Here is a 20,985-nt window from a genome sequence, read left to right as displayed (position 1 = left end):
CTCTTGGGTTCCACAGGGCCTGATACTGGTTGGGAATTAATGGATGCTCACAAAATACTGGAATTGAATTGACTCATGCCCAAGACATCTGGGCCATCAATGAGGCCCGAAAAAAAAGTTGGATGCCCATGCTCTCTCTTAGAGAGCCTCATATGTCGTTTAGTTCCCTTGAGAGAATAAGAGACACTGTTATATGTGCTGCTCAAATGTGCAGCAAACATGCAACAACTTTAATTTTTCTATGGTTTCCTAATTCATCTTAGGGTTCACAGAAGATTCACAAGTTTACTGCATTTGAGTTTTATGCACTTCACTTATTGTGACATAGAATTTTAGTGACACAGAGGTCTTGGGGACCTTTCAATTTGAGATGCTCATTCTATGGGTGAGTAAAGTAAGATGTAGAGAAATGAAGTAAATTGCTTAAAGTCACAAATTAGCAAGGTTGGGACTAGAACCCAGGTCACTTAAGGTCATGTTCTGTGGTCTTCCCCAAGACAATGCAGAGTATACCATGTCAGCCCCATGAACCACATCGGTTCCATGCACCAAATCAGATCTATGGGTTACATTGGTTCCATGTACCAGTGGCTTAATTTTCAATGTTGGCTACATATATTTATTGTTTACATGTGCCACTCTGATTGCCTAAATCACCTTGACTTTCTACTGTGTCCATGTACCATGTCACTTAGAGTTACCATGTTTCATGTTGGTTACATGTATTCTATTGGTTCCAGTGTCACTGTGGTAGATTATAATATCACTCCCATTATTTGCTGCTCTCACTGTAGAGGGAATATACATCCATACCCATTGCCACATGATTTGCATTACTTTTCTGTGGGAAGGAAATACTTCCTGCCCTTTTACCAGCAGGCTTAAACATAGGGCTTGGTCTGGCCAATAGGACGTGAGGAAAGAGATGTGTGTTACTTCTGAGCAGAAACTTTGAGTCATCATGTATTTCAGCCATTGTTGCTTTCTCTCTCTCTTAAGACTGTCATGTGCCCGATACAGCCTCATCCTTCACACTGGATCCAATAATCCAATGGCAGAAGGCCACAGTCTACTTACAACTGACATAGAACATAAAAAATATATGCACTTTTGCTGTTGTAAGCCACTGAGATTATGGGGTTGTTTCTCAACCAAAATGTAGCAAGTTGATCAAGACAACCATGTTTGGTTTCATGTACCACATTTGTTCCACTGACCAAGTTCTATGTTGGTTCAAATGCATGATATTTGTTTCATATGTTATAGATGCTCTCCCTCAACATTGGACAATCTACCCCAGGCCCCTCCTGTCCTCCAGGTCACCAGGCTAATCTACTCCTCTGCATCACTTTGAGAAAAGCCCTCTTAATGTCCTTGTTCCTCAAACTGTAGACCACAGGGTTAAGCAGGGCAGTGAAGACATTATAAAAGAGTGAGATCTGCTTGTCTTGCTCAGGGGAATAGCTTGAATTGGGCCTTATATAGATGTAGGTGGCTGGAGCATAGAAGAATGTGACCACAGTCAGGTGGGAAGCACAGACAGAGAAAGCCTTGCAGCGGGGCTTCATGGACTTGATCTTGAGAATGGCCTGGGCAATACAGATGTAGGAAGCCACAATGAGGGAGAGTGGGGCAACAACCATGAAGACACTGATGACCAGGTCCACCATCGCAATGATGTTGGTATCCATGCAAGCCAAGCTTCGTACTGAGGGACCCTCACATAAGTAGTGGTTGACCATGTTGGGCCCACAGTATGGCAGCCTCATGGTGAAAAATGTATGGATCAGAGAGAAGAAGAAACCACAGGCCCAGGTCCCAGCTGACAGCCGTGTGCACAGACCCCAGCTAAGGATGACAGTATAACGCAGTGGGTAGCAGATGGCCACATATCGGTCATAAGCCATGACTACAAAGAAAATGGACTCGGTCAGGCCCAGAGCGCCAAACATGTACATTTGTAGCCAACAGCCAGCAAAGGAGATGGTCTGAGATTGAGCGAGAAGATGCACCAACATCTGGGGCATGGTGGTGGTGACAGAGCCCATATCCAGCAGGGAGAGGATACAGAGGAAGAAGTACATGGGAGTGTGGAGATGCATGTCCAGGCATATCAGGGTGACAATGAGCCCATTGCCAAGGACTGAGCTCAGATAAAGGAGAAGGAAGGCAATGAAGAGGATCCTGTTGGTCGTGGGGTCACTGGAGAAGCCAAGCAGGATAAATTCAGAAACCCAGCTTTGGTTCTGCCCTGGAGGCATCCTCATGGTGAGCCTATAAGAGAATCACATTCATTTCAATGTCATCTAAAATATGATAGCCTAGTAAGAACTGGAGGCAGACAGGCTGGGATTTTAATTCTGGGCCCACTACTCACCTACTGCCTTGCACCAGTGACTTAAATCTCTGAGCCTCAGTCTCCTCATCTGTAAAATGTGACTAATAATACTCATCTCTCAGGGTTTTTATGAGGAGTCGGGGCAATGTATAAAAGTGTCTTATATGATGTCTTAAAACACTAAAGAGCAGTAGAATGCTCGTTTGCAATCTCCCCAGTCTTACTCCCCACCCCTCAGTGGAAAAACTGTTCACTCAAATGTCTAGCAACAATTGATTTACACCACATCCACTCAAGCCCCAAACTTGTGGAGGTGGCCTTCCCCTCTGCCTTAGAGATCATTTGTCTGGATGTTCTCCAAGCCTCTCCCCACCCTGTAAACATTTCTCCTTTGGCAGCTGACAATGGGAGGCATTATCAATAGAGGTCGATAGAGGGACAATGTGATGAGGGCAGCAGGAAGGCACTTATGTTGGGGCTTCAATCTTCCTCCTTCTGTTACTCAGAGGGAGAGCCAGTGGGTTGGTGAGGACCAACCACAATCACATACTCAGGCCACACACACTCTCCCTACCCAGTGGCCACTGCCATGGGAGCTCTGGCCTGTGGCTCCACCCCCACCCCCAGTAGCACACTGTGTATTCCTGTGGCAGTCATACCCTCTTTGAAAAAGTCTGGGCTCAGTCTTTTTCGGGGTGGGGAAATGAGGGGTGTCAGGATCAGGAGGAGGGAGGGAAGTATCTCTTAAATCCTTAGTCCCTTCAATGTGTACTCTTCATCAGCCATGAGGTAGTAGCTGCTTTTTTTTTTTTTTTTCAATTGTTACCTCTGATTCTCTCTTATCCCTTTTAGCAGTTATCTACCTTTCACTAGTTAACAATTCTGCATATTAAATTTTCCCTCTTCACATTACTGGTGTGTTCTGTCTCCTTCCAGGATCCTAAATGATACAGATGTTAAATCTATGGGGAGTGAGTTTGATAAGGAACAGAATGTTACCTAGTTATAAGCTATCTATCCATAAAGTAATCATTAATTACAAAAGTAAAAAGTAGTAGCTATCAGTGGAGAAGCTGGACAGCATCTTAACTGAGTGATTATAATTAATATCACCAATAAGGAGCAGATAGACACAATGTGTCTCCATATGTGAAATCCTAACAATATACGTATCACCTATATATTATTTCAGCCAAAAAAGCAAAACCTGAATCTAATCATGGGGAAACATCATAGAAACCTAAGTTGAGGAATATTCTATAAAATGACTAGCTTCTAATCTTCAAAAACTATCTGTCATGAAAGACAAAGAAAGGCTAATAATCTATAATAGATGCAAGGGGACTAAAAAATATATAACAACTAATGCAAGATGTAATCCTGGAAGGGGGGAATGCTATGAATAACATTAATTTGACAATTGATAAAACTGAAATATGAATTAGATTACTTTAGATAAGTGTATCAGTATCAAATTTCCCAAATTTGATAACTACTATATAAGAGAATATCTTTATTCTCTTACATCTTAGGAACTATTCTCTGAAGCATTAAAGGTAAAGGAACATGATGTTTGCAAATTATTCTCAAATAGTTCTGGAAATTATAATGACAACAATGCTAAAAAATTAATAAATCCAAGTATGGGATATACAGGATTTTTTTGTAGTATTCTTTCTGCTTTTCTGAGGGTTTTGAAATTATTTCTGAAAAGAGTTTTTGAAAAAAATTTTAATATGAAATAAAAACTTTTTCAGACAAATGAAAAGTGGGATTATTTAAAGAGAGTTCTTCTAGCAGAAAGAAAGTGACAGAAACACAAAAATGCAAAAAGAAATGAAGAGTCCCTCAAGGAAAAGATAAATATAAATTAATAATGAATAGAAACCAATAAAGTTTTGTGGGATTTGGTGGGAAGAAGCCGCATAGCACAGGGATATCTGCTCGGTGCTTTGTCACCACCTAGAGGGGTGGGATAGGGAGGGTGGGAAGGAGGGAGATGCAAGAGGGAAGAGATATGGGGACATATGTATATGTATAACTGATTCACTTTGTTATAAAGCAGAAGCTAATTGTTATAAAGCAGAAACTAACACACCATTGTAAAGCAATTATACTCCAATAAAGATGTTTAAAAAAATTTTTAAATAAATAAAATAAAATAAAACAGATGAAAGACTAAAGATTATGGCAAGAATAGCACAAGAAATGGAAGAGATACAGAGATAGCGTTCTAAATATTTAGCATAATTGGAAAGGTGGTAAAACTAATCACTTGCCGTTAGACTGCGATAAGTCAAAGATTTATGTTAAAATATCTAGGAAAATCAATAAAAGAATAAATAATGTATAGCCAATGACCCAAAATAGGAGGAAATGAACTAATAAAAATGTTCATTAATCCAAAATAATACTCTTTTGAGAGAGGAAAAAACCGAACATAAAATAGGCAGGTCAATAAAAAATAAGTGGAACTTAAGTATGTAGGTAATTACTTTAAATACAAAAGGACTAAATATTTTCATCAAAAGCATATTTTCAAACTGAATTTTTTTTAAAACCCCACATATTATTCACAAGAAACATAGCTTGTTCATTCTGCAATATATAAATATATCAAATCAACCTGTTGTTCACCTAAACAAAACCAAAAGAAACATTGTAACTTCATGAAACATTTGTTGAAATTGGCTCTATGCTGCATCATAAATGTAAACTCAAAAAAACCCAAAGGGTGATAATCATTCAGAGTATACTCTCTAAACCATGAAATTGGCTAGAAATCAATTTCAAATTACATATCATGGGTAAGTACCCTACTCCTTTGAAATTAGCATACAGTTCTAAATAATTTATGGGATAAAGAAAAATCAAAATGGAAATTAGTATATATTAAAATAAATGATGATAAAAAAATCATTGTCAGTGCTTAGGGGAAACCATATACCCTTAATTGCATATATTTGAATATTTTTAAAAGGCTAAAAATTAATCAACTAGACTTTTATCTCAAGAAGCTAGAAAAGGAACAACAAATCAAACCCAAAATGAAGTTGAAGGAAGGAAATAATAAAGATAAGAGCAGAAAACAATGAAATCGTAAACAAACTTACAATACAGAAAAATCGACAGAGCCAAAAGTTCATTCTTTGAAATAATATCTAAGTCCTTAGCAAGACTGATAAAGAAAAATAAAACACAAATTACCAACATCAGAAATGAAAGGGGAACATTACCATAGGTCCTACAGTGATTTAAAAGCTAATTTTAAAAATTATAAACAACTTTATAACAATAAATTTGACCATTAAACAAAATGGGCAAATGAAAACACAAATTAACAAAACTGACAAAGAAGAACTAAAAGAAGAGTCCACTGTCTTTCCAAAAAAAAGAATCTATAATTTTAAACTTTCCTAGAAAGAAAACTTTAGGCCCAGACAGCTTTACTGGTGAATTTTTCCAACATTTAAGAGAGGAACAATACCAATCATAACAAACTCTTGCAAAGCATAGAAAAAGAGTGAAAATTTCCCAACTCATTTAATAAGACCAGCATAAACGCAATACCAAAAAGTAACAAAGACATTACTGGAAGGAAAACTCATAAATGAATCTCTCTCATGGGCATTGTTGCAAAACTCCTTGACATTATATTAGCCAATTTAATTTAGCAATATATTAAAAAGGATAACGCATCACAATCAAATTGGGTATATTGCAAGAATTCAAGGTTGGTTTAGCATTTGGTATGCAAGCAATGTAATCATCTGATTAATGAAGCAAAGGAGAAAATTTATCTGCTTAACTTAATAGATATAGAAAAAGCATCTGGTAAAAGTCAACAATCAATTAAGATTAGAAATAAACCTCTTAACAAAGTAAAAATAGACGCAAACTTTTTTTTTTCCTTTTTTTAAAAAATCGGAGTATAATTGCTTTATGATGTTGTGTTAGTTTCTGCTGTACAATGAAGTGAATCAGCTATATCTATACCTATAACCCCTCCCTCTGGGCCCTCCCTCCCACCTCCTCCCGTCCCACCCATCTTGGTCATCACAGAGCACCGACCTGAGCTTCCTGTGTTTTATAGCATGGAAGGGAACTTTCTTAATGTGATAAATACTATCCCCAATAAAAGAAGCAACCTACAGCAAATATCATACTACATGCTGAAATACTGATAACTTACTCCCCAACATTGAAAGTGAAACAAAAATGTTCACTATTAGTATGTCTATTAACTATTATACTAGTGGTCCTAGCCAGTGAAATAAGTCAAGAGAAAGAAATAAAAAAACCAAAGGATTGGGAAGGAAGAAACAAAACGGTCATTACTTACAGAACACCTGATTGTGTCGATAGAAAATTTAAAAGAACCCAAAGCAAACTGGAATTAAGAAGTACACAAAATCCAACATATCAATATTTCTCTATACCAGCAATTAGAAAATAAGTTATAAGAGCAGTTTTGAAAACCAAACATGTAGTAATAACTCTAATAAAATATGTGTAGAAAAACATTCTTTAGCGAAATTAAGGTAGACCCAAGTAAATGGAGGAATATGCCACGTTCATGCATGGGTTAGACAATTCAACGTTATAAAGATGTAAAATTGATTTATAGATTCAATGCAATCCCAGTCTAAATCCCAGCTGTTTTTTCTACAGAAAATTGACAAGGTAGTCATAACATTTACATGGAAATTCTGAAGAATCTTGAAGAAAAAAATCAAAGCTGGAGGACTTACCAGATATTCAGATTTACTATAAAGCTGTAATAATTAAGCAAGTATGAAATTGGCACAAAATAAACAAATAGATCAATGGAACTGAATAAAGTCCAGAACAGACCTGTGAATACATAGTCACCTGATTCATGACAAATTTGATCCTACAATGAATTGGGGAAAGCATTGTCTTTTCAAAAAATTCTGCTGGATCATGGGGATATTCACACAGGAAAAAAAATTTTTTTGAAACCTATCTCACACAGTAAACAAAAATTAATTCCAGATATATTGTAAATTTAAATGGTAAAGATAGAATAATAATATTTTTAAAAACAAACACAGACAAATATCTATGTTACCTTGCAATAGGCAGAGATTTCTTAAACAGGACCAAAAAGCACTAACCATAGAGAAAAATATGATAAGTTATATATTTTTATATAATTACTTATAAAGATATTATACATAATTATATATATATATAATTACATGTAATTATATACACAGATTATATTCAAATGAAGAACTTAAGATTTGTATACAGAGTAAAGAACTCTTACAAATAAACAAAGACAAAAAAAACAAAAAACAAAGGCTGCCCAATAGAATAATGGGCAAAATATCTAAAAAGACACTTCACAAAAGGAGCTATCTAAATAGTCATTAATCAAGTGAAAATGTACTCGACGTCATTAGTCATACAGGAGTTGCAAGTTAAGACCACAGTGTAACACCACTACACACCTACCAGAATGGCTAAAATGAAAAATACAAGGAGTTAGCAAGAGTAACCAGAACTTTCTTACACTGCTGATGGGAGAATAAATTTGTACAATTCCTCTGGAAAATGTTTGATGGTATCTCTTAAACTTGAACATATGCATTCCACATTACTCAGCATTCTATTCCTAACTATATCCCCCCACATTTATACACACTGACATATATTCTAGGAAAAGACATGTACAAAACTGTTTAAAACACTAGTCAAAATAGCTCAAAGTAGGGAACTACCCAAGTTTCATTCAACAGTATAATGGATAAAAAGCACTGTTGTATGTTCATATAGAGGTTAACTTTTGGGCGGGTAAAAACTCACAGGAGATATCAGGCCATCCTCAGTCTTCCCATAATCCTGCACAAGTCCCTCCTTGGTCTCCCTGCCTCTGGATTCTTTTCTTTACTGCATTCTCTATATGGACTACTACAAATGATTGGTCAAAATACAACAGTGGTCCTGTCTCTCTCTTATTTAAACCATTTAAGTGTTTCCAATTCCCAATCACATTAGACAGATGCACAGAGCCCTTCATAAATGACCTGCCCCCTGCAGACTTGTTCAGCCTCAGCACTCAGCTCTGTCCCCTATCCCATCTTTTCCATACAAGCATAGTCTCCATACAAGCATGTCCAGTTTCATGTATGTCTCTGCAGACCCTTTCCTAGGTCTCTAGCATGGAAGAACACCACCCCCTGCATCCCTGTTGCCCACAGCGACTCTGTTACACATCCAACCTTTATTCCCATATTAGGACTCAGCTCAGCTTCCCACCAGGAAGACTTCCTAGACCCAGTCCACCATCTCCCACTCCCAAACCTTGATTAGATGCTTTATTTCTCATAGCCCCTTGTGCTTACTGGCTAGTTATAACCCTAGTGATCCTAGAGGATTCTGATATGAAGTTTGAGGTCTAATGTTTTGGGAGAACGTTCCCTCTCTGATGTTAACTTTATTCCCACTAATTGACTTGGAATATCTACAATAAAGTATGGATAAAGAGGTGAGTTTATAACCTCCCTTTCAGAAATACTAATAATAGCTAATGTTTAATGAACAATTTCTGTGTGCCAGGCATTGCTACACAAACTTTATGTCATCCTCACAACAACTCGTTGAGGTAAGTATTATTACCTCCATTTTTACAGATGGAAAAGAAAATTAAGTCACAGAGAAAGTAAGCGACTCACACCAAATTATACAATTTGTGTGATGGACCTGGGGCTTGAACCAAGGCAGTTTGGCTTCATAGACAACTCTTAACCATTATCATCTCCTGCTTCAGGTGAACAGGCTCTAAGTTACCCTGAGAGGTAAAGAATGAAAACTTCCCTCAACTGCTCCTCAAGTTGAACTTCTTGAGGTTTGGCACGAATTACTATAGAATCATGGCCTACGAGGTACAGACACCAGATAAGACAGGGTCAGACCCCTCCTAGGACAAAGGGCTAGAGTTGCAGCCACAGACTATCTCTCATGATAAAATTTCCTCCATTTGCTCCCATCACTTGGATATGGGATTTGGTGGGGGAAAAAAGTCTCCTAAGATTCCATTAGCTCAGCAATCTTTGTCTTAATTTGCAATAGCCCAGACCACTAGAGAGCAGGGGGGTGAGTCTTAATCATTGTAGTAACTGATGTCATTGATGAAGGTTTCTCCCAGCATAATCATCATTGTCCTTTCATGTTGTCTCTTGGCTGGACTTGGAGATCTCAAGCTCAGGAAATTATATTATTCATTTCCTGTTTCTAGCTCCTGGAACATGGCTTGGCAGAGAGGAACTATCCATATATATTTACTAAATGAATAAATGGAAGAAGGAAGGAGGTCTAGGATGAAAGAATGGGAGAGGATTGATATGTGAGCTGGTGAGGAAAGAAGAGTAGGGAAGGAGGGAGGGGGCTAGAGGGATGCTGGGACGTAAGCATAGAGAGGACCCAGTGACTGGGTGACCTGGCTACCTCTGACCTCCGCCCCCCACAGATGCCTGGATGCCGCCCAGAGCCCCAAGCCAAGTGACCATCTCACCCCTCAGGTATCCACAGAAACAAGTCACGGAGAGACTGTCATTTGTTCTTAAGAAAAAGACTGAACAGGAAGTGCCCAGGGCAACTGAGTCCGGTGAGCCAGGATTCTAGGCAACCCAGTCTCCAGAAAAGTGCTAGGTTTCTGAGAGGTGGAAGGCTGAACCCCCTGCCTTCTCTCCATTGTGCAGCTCTTTGCACTTGGCCAGCCCAGTCCTGGCTCCTGAAGGCCTTGCCTGTCAGGTCCTCAGGTGCAAATGGAGGGAGCCTCAGCCAGCCCAAGCTCTTCACAGTGGGTCAAGCTGCTGAGGCTAGATGGTCCTGCCTCCTTACCAGGCTTTCCTGAGAGAGAGGAGGGAGGGCCATCCCCCTTCCTCCTGCCAGCACCGTCCCTGTCCCTGGTGGGGATGCCAAGATGGAATTCTCTGAATTTTGTCAACAAGAACCCCACAAGGAAGAGGACCTTGGGGACAGAGCAGGAGCAACTACTCCCCAGTTGGGGAGGCATAGTGACCTATTTCCTTAGTCCTCAGAATAATTCTGTTGGATAGGTATTATTATTTTATTCCCTTTAGAAATGAGGTTTAGAGAAGTTAAGTAACCTATGCCTAGGTTCACAGTAAGTAATAGAACTAGGCTGACTCCAAAACCTTCACTATTCCCTTTTCTTTTCTTTTCTTTTCTTTTCTTTTCTTTTCTTTTCTTTTCTTTTCTTTTCTTTTCTTTTCTTTTCTATATGGTCTCTATCAGCCTCCCTCTTCATCTATATAATGTAGGATAATAGTCTCCACTTTAAAAATCAGATATTAATTATGTAAACAGACAGCTTGGACCAGTTTAAAATTACATTAATTCATTTGAGATAACATGGAGACATTCGAAATGATTTAATCAATGTCTGTACCAGTTTAATAAGTAAAAACAATTTGACCTCTACTCTACTGGTATAGACAATCTGGTATGCCTTTGGACTTCTTTTGCTAAAACTTTAATGGAAATGCTATGGGCCGTTAGAGATAGATATTAATCATTATGTTAAGAAAATATAATTTTATTCATAAGTTGCTAGGTGTTTAATCAGGAATGATTAATTTGTCTTCAAAATAATTTGGGCCTCAGGATACAAAATTAATGTACAGAAATCTATTGCATTTCTATACACTAACAAAGAACTATCAGAAAGAGAAATTAAGACAACAATCCCACTTACAATTACATCAAAAAGAATAAAATACCTAGGAATAAACCTACCTAAGGAGGTAAAAGGCCTGTACTTGAAAAACTATAAGACACAGATGAAAGAAATGGAAGATGACACAGATGGAAAGATATATTGTATTCATAGATTGGAAGGATTAATATTGTTAAAATGACCATATCTAGCCAAATGAATCTACAAATTTAATGCAATCCCTATGAAAATACCAATGGCATTCTTCACAGAACTAGAAAAAATAATTTAAATTTTGTATGTAAACACAAAGACCCTGATAGCCAAAACAATCTTGAAAAAGTAGAGCAGAGCTGGAGATACCATGCTCTTTGACTTCAGACTACATTACAAAGCTATAGTCATCAAAACAGTGTAGTACTGGCACAAAAACAGACACATAGATTAATGGAACAGAACAGAAAGTTCAGAAATAAACCCATGCACCTATGGTCAATTAACCCATGACGACAAAAGATGCAACAATATACAATGGAGAAAAGACAGTCTCTTCACTAAGTGGTGCTGGGAAAAATGGACAGCTACATGTAAAAGAATGAAATTAGAACATTGTCTTACACCATATACAAAAATAAATTCAAAATAGATTAAAGACCTAAATATAAGACCAGAAACCATTAAACTCTTAGAAGAAAACATAGGCAGAAGACTCTTTGACATAAATTGTAGCAATTTTTTTTTTGGATCTGCCTCCTAAGGCAAAGGAAACAAAAGCAAAAATAAACAAATGAGACTTAATGAAACTTAAAAGATTTTGCACAGCAAAGGAAACCATGGACAAAATGAAAAGACATCATACTGAACGGGAAAAATTTGCAAATGATATGACTAACAATGGGTTAATCTCCAAAATATATAAACAGCTCATACAACTCAACATCAAAAAAAACAAACAGCTCAATTTAAAAATGTGCAGAACATATATACAATGGAATATTACTCAGCCATAAAAAGGAACAAAACTGAGTCATTTGTAGTGAGGTGGATGGAGCTAGAGTCTGTCATACAGAGTGAAGTAAATCAGAAAGAGAAAAACAAATACCGTATGCTGACACATATATATGGAATCTAAAAAAATCACACTGATGAACCTAGCGGCAGGGCAGGAATAAAGACGCTGACGTAGAGAACACACTTGAGTACATGGGGGGAAAGGGGAAGCTGGGACAAAGTGAGAGAGTAACATTGACATATATACACTACCAAATGTAAAATGGATGGCTAGTGGGAAGCTGCTGCATAGCACAGGGAGATCAACTTGTTGCTTTGTGACGACCTAGAGGGGTGGGATAGGGAGGGTGGGAGGGAGGCTCAAGAGGGAGGGGATATGGGGATATATGTATACATATAGCTGATTCACTTTGTTGTACAGCAGAAACTAACACAATATTGTAAAGCAATTATACTCCAATAAAGATGTGGAAAAAAATGTGCATGAGTGACATTTTTCAAAAAAGACATATAGGTGGCAGACTGGCACAAGAATAGAAACTCAACATCATTAATCATCAGAGAAATGCAAATCAAAACCACAATGAGATATCATCTCACACCTGCCAAAATGGCTGTCCTCAAAAAGACCACAAATAACCAATGTTGGTGAGGATATGGAGAAAAGGGAATCCTTGCACACTGTTGGTGGGAATATAAATTGGTGCAACCATTGTGGAAACCAGTATAAAGGTTTCTTGAAAAACTAAAAATGGAACTACCATGTGACCCAGCAATTCCACTCCTGGGTATATATGCAAAGAGAATGAAAACACTAATTTGAAAAGATATATGCACCCTGATGTTCATACCAGCATTATTTAAAATAGCCAAGATATGGAAGCAACGTAAGTGTCCATCAACAGATGAGTGGATAAAGAAGATGTGGTGTATATATACAATGAAATACTACACAGCCATAAAAAATGAAATTTTGCCATTTGCAACAACATGGATGAACTTGGAGGATGTTGTGCTTAACAAAATAAGTGAGACAGAAAGACAAATACTGTATGATATCACTTATATGTGGAATCTAAAAAATAAAACAAAGTAGTGAATCCAACAAAATGAAACAGATTCACATGTATAGAGAACAAACAGTGGGGAGAGGGAAGGAGGGAAATCCAACAGTGGGGCAGTGGATAAGACTCTGCACTCCCAAAGCAGGGGGTCTGGGTTCGATCCCTGGTCAGGCAACCAGATCCCACATGCATGCTGCAACTAAGAGTGCACATGCCACAACTAAGGAGCCCACGTGCCGCAACTAAGGAGTTAGTGAGCCGCAACTAAAGGAGCCCTGGAGCCGCAACTAAGGAGGCCACCTGCCACAACTAAGACCTGGTGCAACCAAATAAATAAGTAAAATACATAAATATTAAATAAATAAACGAATAAGTTACAGGATATATTGTACAGCACAGGAAATATAGTCAATATTTTACAATAACTATAAACAGATAATAACCTTTAATAATTGTGAATCACTATGTTGTGCACCTGAAACTTACATGATATTGTAAATCAACTATGCCTCAATAAAACAAACAAACAAAAAATAATTTGGGCATCTTTAACATTACTAGCAGGCAAAACCCCCCTACCCAATACCTCCTCCAAATCGCTCACCCCTCCATCATCCCCAAAGGAAAACCTTATCCTGATCTAAAATACCATAGATTGGTTCCACCTTTTTTTTGAACTTTTTATAAATGGAATCACAGCATGCATTATTGTGTCTGTCTTCATCCACTCTACATTATGCATGACAGATTTATCAATATTATTCTGTGTAGCTGTGTTATTCATGTGCTTTTCATTATTGTAGAATATTACAGTGTATGAATATACATTTATTTATCTATTACACTGTTAATGGATATTGAGTTGTTTTCAGTCTGGATTCATTACAAATAAGGCTGCTATGAACCTCTGTTCATGCTTTTCTGGTATACATGTGCAACCATTTGTCTTATAAATTATAGATAGACTTGAAATTGCTGGATCATAGAATATGTGTATATTTAACTTTAGTAGATAATGCTAAACATTGTTCAAAGTGGTTATATGAATTTACATATTTGGCACCAGTGTACAAGAGTTCCAATTGCTTCACATCCTCACTAGCATTTGGTATTGACAATCTTTAGTCTTAGCCATTGTAATGAGTCTGTAGTGTTAATTCATTGTTGTTTTAATGTGCAGTTCCCTGAATGTCAATAAAATTAAGCACCTTTTTATATTTTTATTTTTATTGGGCATTTTGACCTTCTCCTTGGTGAAGTGCCTCCTCAAGTCTTTTACCATTTTTCTATTGAATTGTCTATCTGTTTCACTAATTTGTAGTTCTTTATATATTATGGATAGGAGCCATTTGTCTATTATAATGCCTAAAATATCTTCCACTCTGTATTTTGTTTTTATTCACTCAGATGTCTTTTAATAACCAGAAGTTCTTGACTTTAAGATTGTCCAATTTTTCAATCTTTTCCTTTATGCTTAATGAATATGGGTCCTTTTAAGAATCTTTGCCTATTCCCACGTCTTAAAAATATTTTTTTTCTATTATTTCTTGGATTTTTCTTCTGTTTTGTTTTCCTTTTCACATTTGGATCAACAATTTACCTGGAATTAGTTTTTATGTCTGGTGTGAGGTGGGGATCCCATTTCATTTTCTCCCATATGTATATCCAATTGCCTGATCACCATTTATTGAACAGAATATAATTTCCCCACTGCTCTGCAGAGTGGCATCCTCATCATAAATCAAATGTCCATATATGCATAGATCTGTTTCTGGACACTATTCTTTTTCATTGGTCTATTTTTACCTAACCTTGCTGTCTTAAGTACTGCACCATGCTGTCTTAATTATGGTAGCTTTATAATAAAGTTACATATCTACTTTAAAAAGTGCTCCAACTGTATTATTCTTCAAAATTGTCTTGGTCTTTCTTCATTCTTTGTGCTTCTACATAAATTCTAGAGTCAGGATGTCAATTTCATCCACCTACCAATTTTGTTTTTAAAAACTAAACTTGCTAGTATTTTACTTGCTATTGCACTAAATCTATTTATTGGATCAGAGAGAATTGAGAATTATCATATTTACAGTTTTGAGTCTTCCAATCCATGAACATTTAATATCCTTTCATTTATTTAGGTCTTATTTAATTTCAATAAAATTAACAAATTCCTGTATAGAGGTCTTGCACATTTTTTATTTGATTTATTCTTAGATACTTGATAAGTTTGATATTACTGGGAATGGCATGATCTCTCTAAGATTTATTTTCCAATTTTTATTTTTGGTAAGAAGAAATACAACTGATTTTTGTATTTTGACCTTGATCTAGTGACAATAATAAATTCACTTATTTCTATTAGTTACTCTGTGAATTCTTTTGGATTTTGTGCATATGCAGTCATGTCAATGTTATTTTTTTCTTTTCCAGTCTTATTCCTTTTGTTCTTTTTTTTTTTTTTTTTGCCTCATTTTACTACTGGGATATTTGGAACTATGATGAAAAGAAGTGCTGATAAACTTCTTTGTCTCATTCCCAATCTCAGAAGGAAAGTTATCAATATTTTACTATGGCTTGCCATAGCAAATTTTTGCAGAAAATTTTTATCAGGTTAGGGAAATTCTCTTCTATTCCAATTTTTGAAAGAGTTTATCATGAATGCATGAATAGTTAAACTTTATCAAATGCTTTTTCTGCATCTAGAGATGGCAATATGACTTTTTGCCTGTTAATACTGCAAATTACATTAATTGATTCTCAAAGGTTAAGTCAATCTTCAGTCTTGGATTCACCCATCATGGTCCTGATATTTTAGTCTTTGTATGTATGGCTGGCTTAGGTTAGCTAATATCTTGTTTAGGATTTTTGCATCTCTGTTCATGATTAATATTGGTCTATAGTTTACCATCTTTGTAATGCTCTTTTTAGATTTTGGTATCAAGGTTATTATGACCTTATAAAATTAGTTGGGAAGAGAGCTACATGGCAAGGAATTGAGGTCTTCTGCGAACAAAATGAGACCTCTCACCAAAGAGATATAGTGAACCATCTTGAAAGTGGATCTACTAGCAGCAAATTGTTAGAAATTTTCTTTCTAAAGGTACATATTATAAGGACCTTATAAGGTGTAACTTAACTGACTCTCTTTTCTTCCTTGTTAGTATTATCCAGCATTTTGTTTCACCTCAGATTTTCTGTTCCCCAAATTATTATTATTATTATGTTGTTGTTGTTTTTATAGTCACATGGGGCTTGTTTAGATTTACCTATGTTTACCAGTTTCTTTTTTCATTCATTGTCATGCCAGTTACCCGTTTATTGCCTCTAGGCTCCAATCCTACTCTTCATTGCCCCATTTAGTGATAATGGAGCTGTATCCTGTAAACATTTATCCTTTTCCTGCTGACAAAATGTAATGTTAAGCTTTGTCAGTAGCAGGCATCAGAGGCTCACCATGGGAGGAGGGGGTTGTCTTTCTGGTTCCAATGAGTTTCCATTTTTTTTCTCCTTACTCCAAAAGCAAGGGGATAGCCACCAGTTTGTACGCCCCCTGCAGCAAATTTCCTGACACTCTAGTGGAAGGTCCCTACTTACCAGTCCTAGCTCATGATTCCCTGTTCTCTGGCCTTACTTCTTGCATTTCCTTCCTCCTGGGGTCAAATTTCTTTGTTTATTCACATTATCCTTTGGTTTTTCTTTTTGTAAGAGCTTGAGCGGTTAACTCTCTGTCTTTGTTCAGCACTTGGTCTTAAATGATGAACATATCTTTATTTAGCACTCACTTTTGAATGATATTTGGCTGGGTATGAAATGCTAGATTAATAATCCTTTCTTCTCAGCACTTGGAAGATAACATTCCACCATCTTCTTTCATTTTTTTTTTTTTTAAGAATTCTGCTTTTAGTTAAATTATTTTATGGATAACCTGTGTACTCTCTTTTACTACTTTTAAGATCTCTTTGTCTTTAATGTTTACAGTTCCAGTCTGTTATGCCTAGATGTGAATTTCTTATGTTTTCTGTTAAGAATTCATTGTGTTTCCTGAATCTGAAGATTAATGAGTTTATCATTTCTAGAACAAACTCAGTTATCACTTCAAATATTACCTCATCCTCATTCTCTCTCATTTATCTTTCTTGTACTCTTATTAGACATATGTTGGATTTTAAAATTCTATTCTACATAACTCTCAATGTTTCATATTAAAGGGTTCTGATCACTTAATTCCAATGTAGGGTGGGGGTTCCCCACACCACCAATCAATGCTCCAGCACCAGCTGGATGTCCTACAATTCAACTCAATTCTGACACTGTCCACCCATACATAGCATCCAATTCCACAGGTTGAGGGTTCAATCCCCCAAGACCACCCCCCTCCACTTCAGATGCCAATGGCAAGTCCAGCTTATCACCTATGCTTCTGACCAAAGGGCTAGAAATCAGAGATTCCTATAACCCCCTCTTTGGGTTTGATTAATTTGCTAGAGTGACTCACAGAACTCAGAGAAACATTTTACTTGCTAGATTACCAATTTATTATAAAAGGTTATAACTCAGGAATAGCCAGATGGAAGAGATGCATAAGGGCAAGGTATGTGGGAAGAGGCAGAGAACTTTCATGCCCTCTCCAGGCACACCATTCTCCCAGCTCTTCCCTGTGTTCACCAACCAGGGAGCTCTCCAAGCTCAGTTCTTTTAGGTTTTTATTGAGGCTTCAATATATAGGCATAATTGATTAAATTATTGACCACTGGTGATTTTTTTTTAATGAGTAAATATACTAGTTTTATTTAAAATATGATATATGCAATAATTCATCAATTACATTCGGTTTTTTTTAATCAGTCATCAATTTTATACACATCACTGTATACATGTCAATCCCAATCGCCCAATTCAGCACACCACCATCCCCACCCAACTGCAGTTTTCCCCCCTTGGTGTCCATATGTTTGTTCTCTACATCTGTGTTTCAACTTCTGCCCTGCAAACCGGTTCATCTGTACCATTTTTCTAGGTTCCACATACATGCGTTAATATACGATATTTGTTTTTCTCTTTCTGACTTACTTCGCTCTGTATGACAGTCTCTAGATCCATCCACGTCTTAACAAATGACCCAATTTCGTTCCTTTTTATGGCTGAGTAATATTCCATTGTATATATGTACCACAACTTCTTTATCCATTCGTCTGTCGATGGGCATTTAGATTGCTTCCATGACCTGCCTATTGTAAATAGTGCTGCAATGAACATTGGGGTGCATGTGTCTTTTTGAATTACAGTTTTCTCTGGGTATATGCCCAGTAGTGGGATTGCTGGATCATATGGTAATTCTATTTTTAGTTTTTTAAGGAACCTCCATATTGTTCTCCATAGTGGCTGTATCAATTTACATTCCCACCAACAGTGCAGGAGGGTTCCCTTTTCTCCACACCTTCTCCAGCATTTGTTGCTTGTAGATTTTCTGATGATGCCCATTCTAACTGGTGTGAGGTGATACCTCATTGTACTTTTGATTTGAATTTCTCTAATAATTAGTGATGTTGAGCAGCTCTTCATGTGCTTCTTGGCCATCTGTATGTCTTCTTTGGAGAAATGTCTATTTAGGTCTTCTGCCCATTTTTGGATTGGGTTGTTTGTTTCTTTAATATTGAGCTGAACGAGCTGTTTATATATTTTGGAGATTAATCTTTTGTCTGTTGATTCATTTGCAAATATTTTCTCCCATTCTGAGGGTTGTCTTTTCGTCTTGTTTATGGTTTCCTTTGCTGTGCAAAAGCTTTGAAGTTTCATTAGGTCCCATTTGTTTATTTTTGTTTTTATTTCCATTACTCTAGGAGGTGGATCAAAAAAGATCTTGCTGTGATTTATGTCAAAGAGTGTTCTTCCTATGTTTTCCTCTAAGAGTTTTATAGTGTACGGTCTTACATTTAGGTCTCTAATCCATTTTGAGTTTATTTTTGTGTATGGTGTTAGGGAGTGTTCTAATTTCATTCTTTTACATGTAGCTGTCCAGTTTTCCCAGCACCACTTATTGAAGAGACTGTCTTTTCTCCATTGGATATCTTTGCCTCCTTTGTCACAGATTAGTTGACCATAGGTGTGTGGGTTTATCTCTGGACTTTCTATCTTGTTCCGTTGATCTATGTTTCTGTTTTTGTTTCAGTACCATATTGTCTTGATTACTGTAGCTTTGTAGTATAGTCTGAAGTCAGGGAGTCTGATTCCTCCAGCTCCGTTTTTTTCCCTCAAGACTGCAAAAAGGACAGCTAAGGATAAATATACCTTATGAATATAGATGCAAAAATTCTTAACCAAGTATTAGAAAATAATATCCAGTAACATATAAAAAGAATAATACATCATGACCAAATGAGATTTTTCAGAGATGCAAAGTTGGTTCAATATTTGGAAATACTCACCATATTTTGAATATCACCATATTAACACATAAAAGAGGAAAGCCATATGATCCCCTCTATACAGCTGGCAGATGGAGAGGAAAGTAAAAGTGGAGAGCTTCTGGGTTATGAGAGAGCCTTGCATTTCCCTCCTTGCAACATAAATTGTCAGAACTCAGATTTCCAAGTAAGGAATTCTTGATAAGCACTCACATTTAAAAAACAAAACCTTTTTCTTGTGAAATATCACACATAGACGTAGAAAAGTGTTCTTCTCCAAAATGTATAGCTCACATTGATTTATCACAAAGTGATAAATCATTTGTCACCATCACACAAGCCAAGAAATAGATATCGACAGCACCCCAGAAGCCCCTCTCATGCCCCTTCCCAAATACTGTCTTCTTTCTCCTCAAAGGTAACCACTGTCCTGACTTCTAACACTATAGATTACTTTGGCTGTTTTTTCACTTTCTATAAATGGAATAATATGGTATGCATGCCTTGTGTCTGGCTTCTTTTGGTCAACATTATGTTTGTGAAATTCATCATTGCTGTTGCATGTAGATAGCTATGGTTTCATTACTTTTTATTTCTGTGTGGTGCTCCCTTTTGTGATTATACCACAATTTATTTATTCATTTTAATACTGATGAACATTGGATTTTTCAATACAAACTATAACAAATAATGCTGTATGAACATTTTAGTAGATGTCTCTTGGTGCACACATACAAACATTTTGTTGGATATATACTTAGAAGTGGAATTACTGGATTGTAGGGACTGCCTATGGTTCAGTTTTAGTAGATGGTATCAAGTTGTTTTACAAAATAGTTGAACTGATTTACTCCACTAGGGTTCTTATTGTTCCCATCTTTGCCAACACTTGACATTGTCAGTCTTTTTAATTATGGCCATTCTGGTGGGTATGTAATGGCATCTCACTATGGTTTAATTTGCATTTTCCTACTGAGTGGTGAGATTGACCAACTTTTATTTTTTGTATATTTATTGGTCATTTGAAAAGCCTCTTTTGTGAAATGACAGTTCCAAATCTTTTCCTATTTTTCTTTTGGATTGTTTGTCTTTTCTTTTTACCAGTTTGTTGGAGTTCTTTATATATTATTGATATAAGCCCTTTGAGAGTTGCATGTGTTACAAATTTATTTTTCCCACTGCATGGCTTACCTTTTTAGTATCTTAACATTGTCTTTTTGATAACTTAGAAGACAACTAAGACTGTCTTTTAAAAAATTTACATGTGATCAAATATATCAGTCTTTCCCTTTGTGATTAGTGCTTTTTAATGTCACTTAAGAAATTTTTTCCTAATTTGATATTGTGAAGATATTTTCTTATATTACCGTCTAGATCAGTGCAGTCCAATAACATGAAGCAAGTCACAATTTAAAATGTTCTAGTATCTAAAAGAGCAAAACCAAACAGATAAAAGTTAAA

The 20,985-nt window shown here is 36.5% G+C and overlaps 1 protein-coding gene across 4 annotated transcripts; it reads right to left on the bottom strand.

Annotated features, from left to right (window-relative positions):
• Positions 1-293: 293 nt before the first annotated feature.
• LOC309663484 (olfactory receptor 2A12-like) lies at positions 294-19,375 on the bottom strand. 4 transcript variants are annotated; one of them, XM_082467463.1, is made up of 3 exons: positions 9,879-19,375; positions 5,452-5,516; positions 294-2,274 (listed from the first exon to the last, which is right to left on the bottom strand). In XM_082467463.1, exon 3 carries the CDS (start codon positions 2,265-2,267, stop codon positions 1,320-1,322), a length of 948 nt encoding a protein of 315 aa, XP_082323589.1. In that variant the 5' UTR covers positions 2,268-2,274; positions 5,452-5,516; positions 9,879-19,375; the 3' UTR covers positions 294-1,319. The 4 variants fall into 4 exon arrangements, with proteins under 4 accessions (XP_082323589.1, XP_082323588.1, XP_082323590.1 ...); XM_082467462.1 differs by lacking the exon at positions 5,452-5,516; XM_082467464.1 differs by lacking the exon at positions 5,452-5,516 and having other exon boundaries at positions 10,111-19,375.
• Positions 19,376-20,985: the final 1,610 nt, after the last annotated feature.

The sequence above is a fragment of the Balaenoptera physalus genome, assembly GCF_965194825.1.
Source record: "Balaenoptera physalus genome assembly, chromosome: 1".
NCBI classification, from domain to species: Eukaryota; Metazoa; Chordata; class Mammalia; order Artiodactyla; family Balaenopteridae; genus Balaenoptera; species Balaenoptera physalus.
This window is presented reverse-complemented; position numbering and strand designations above follow the sequence as displayed.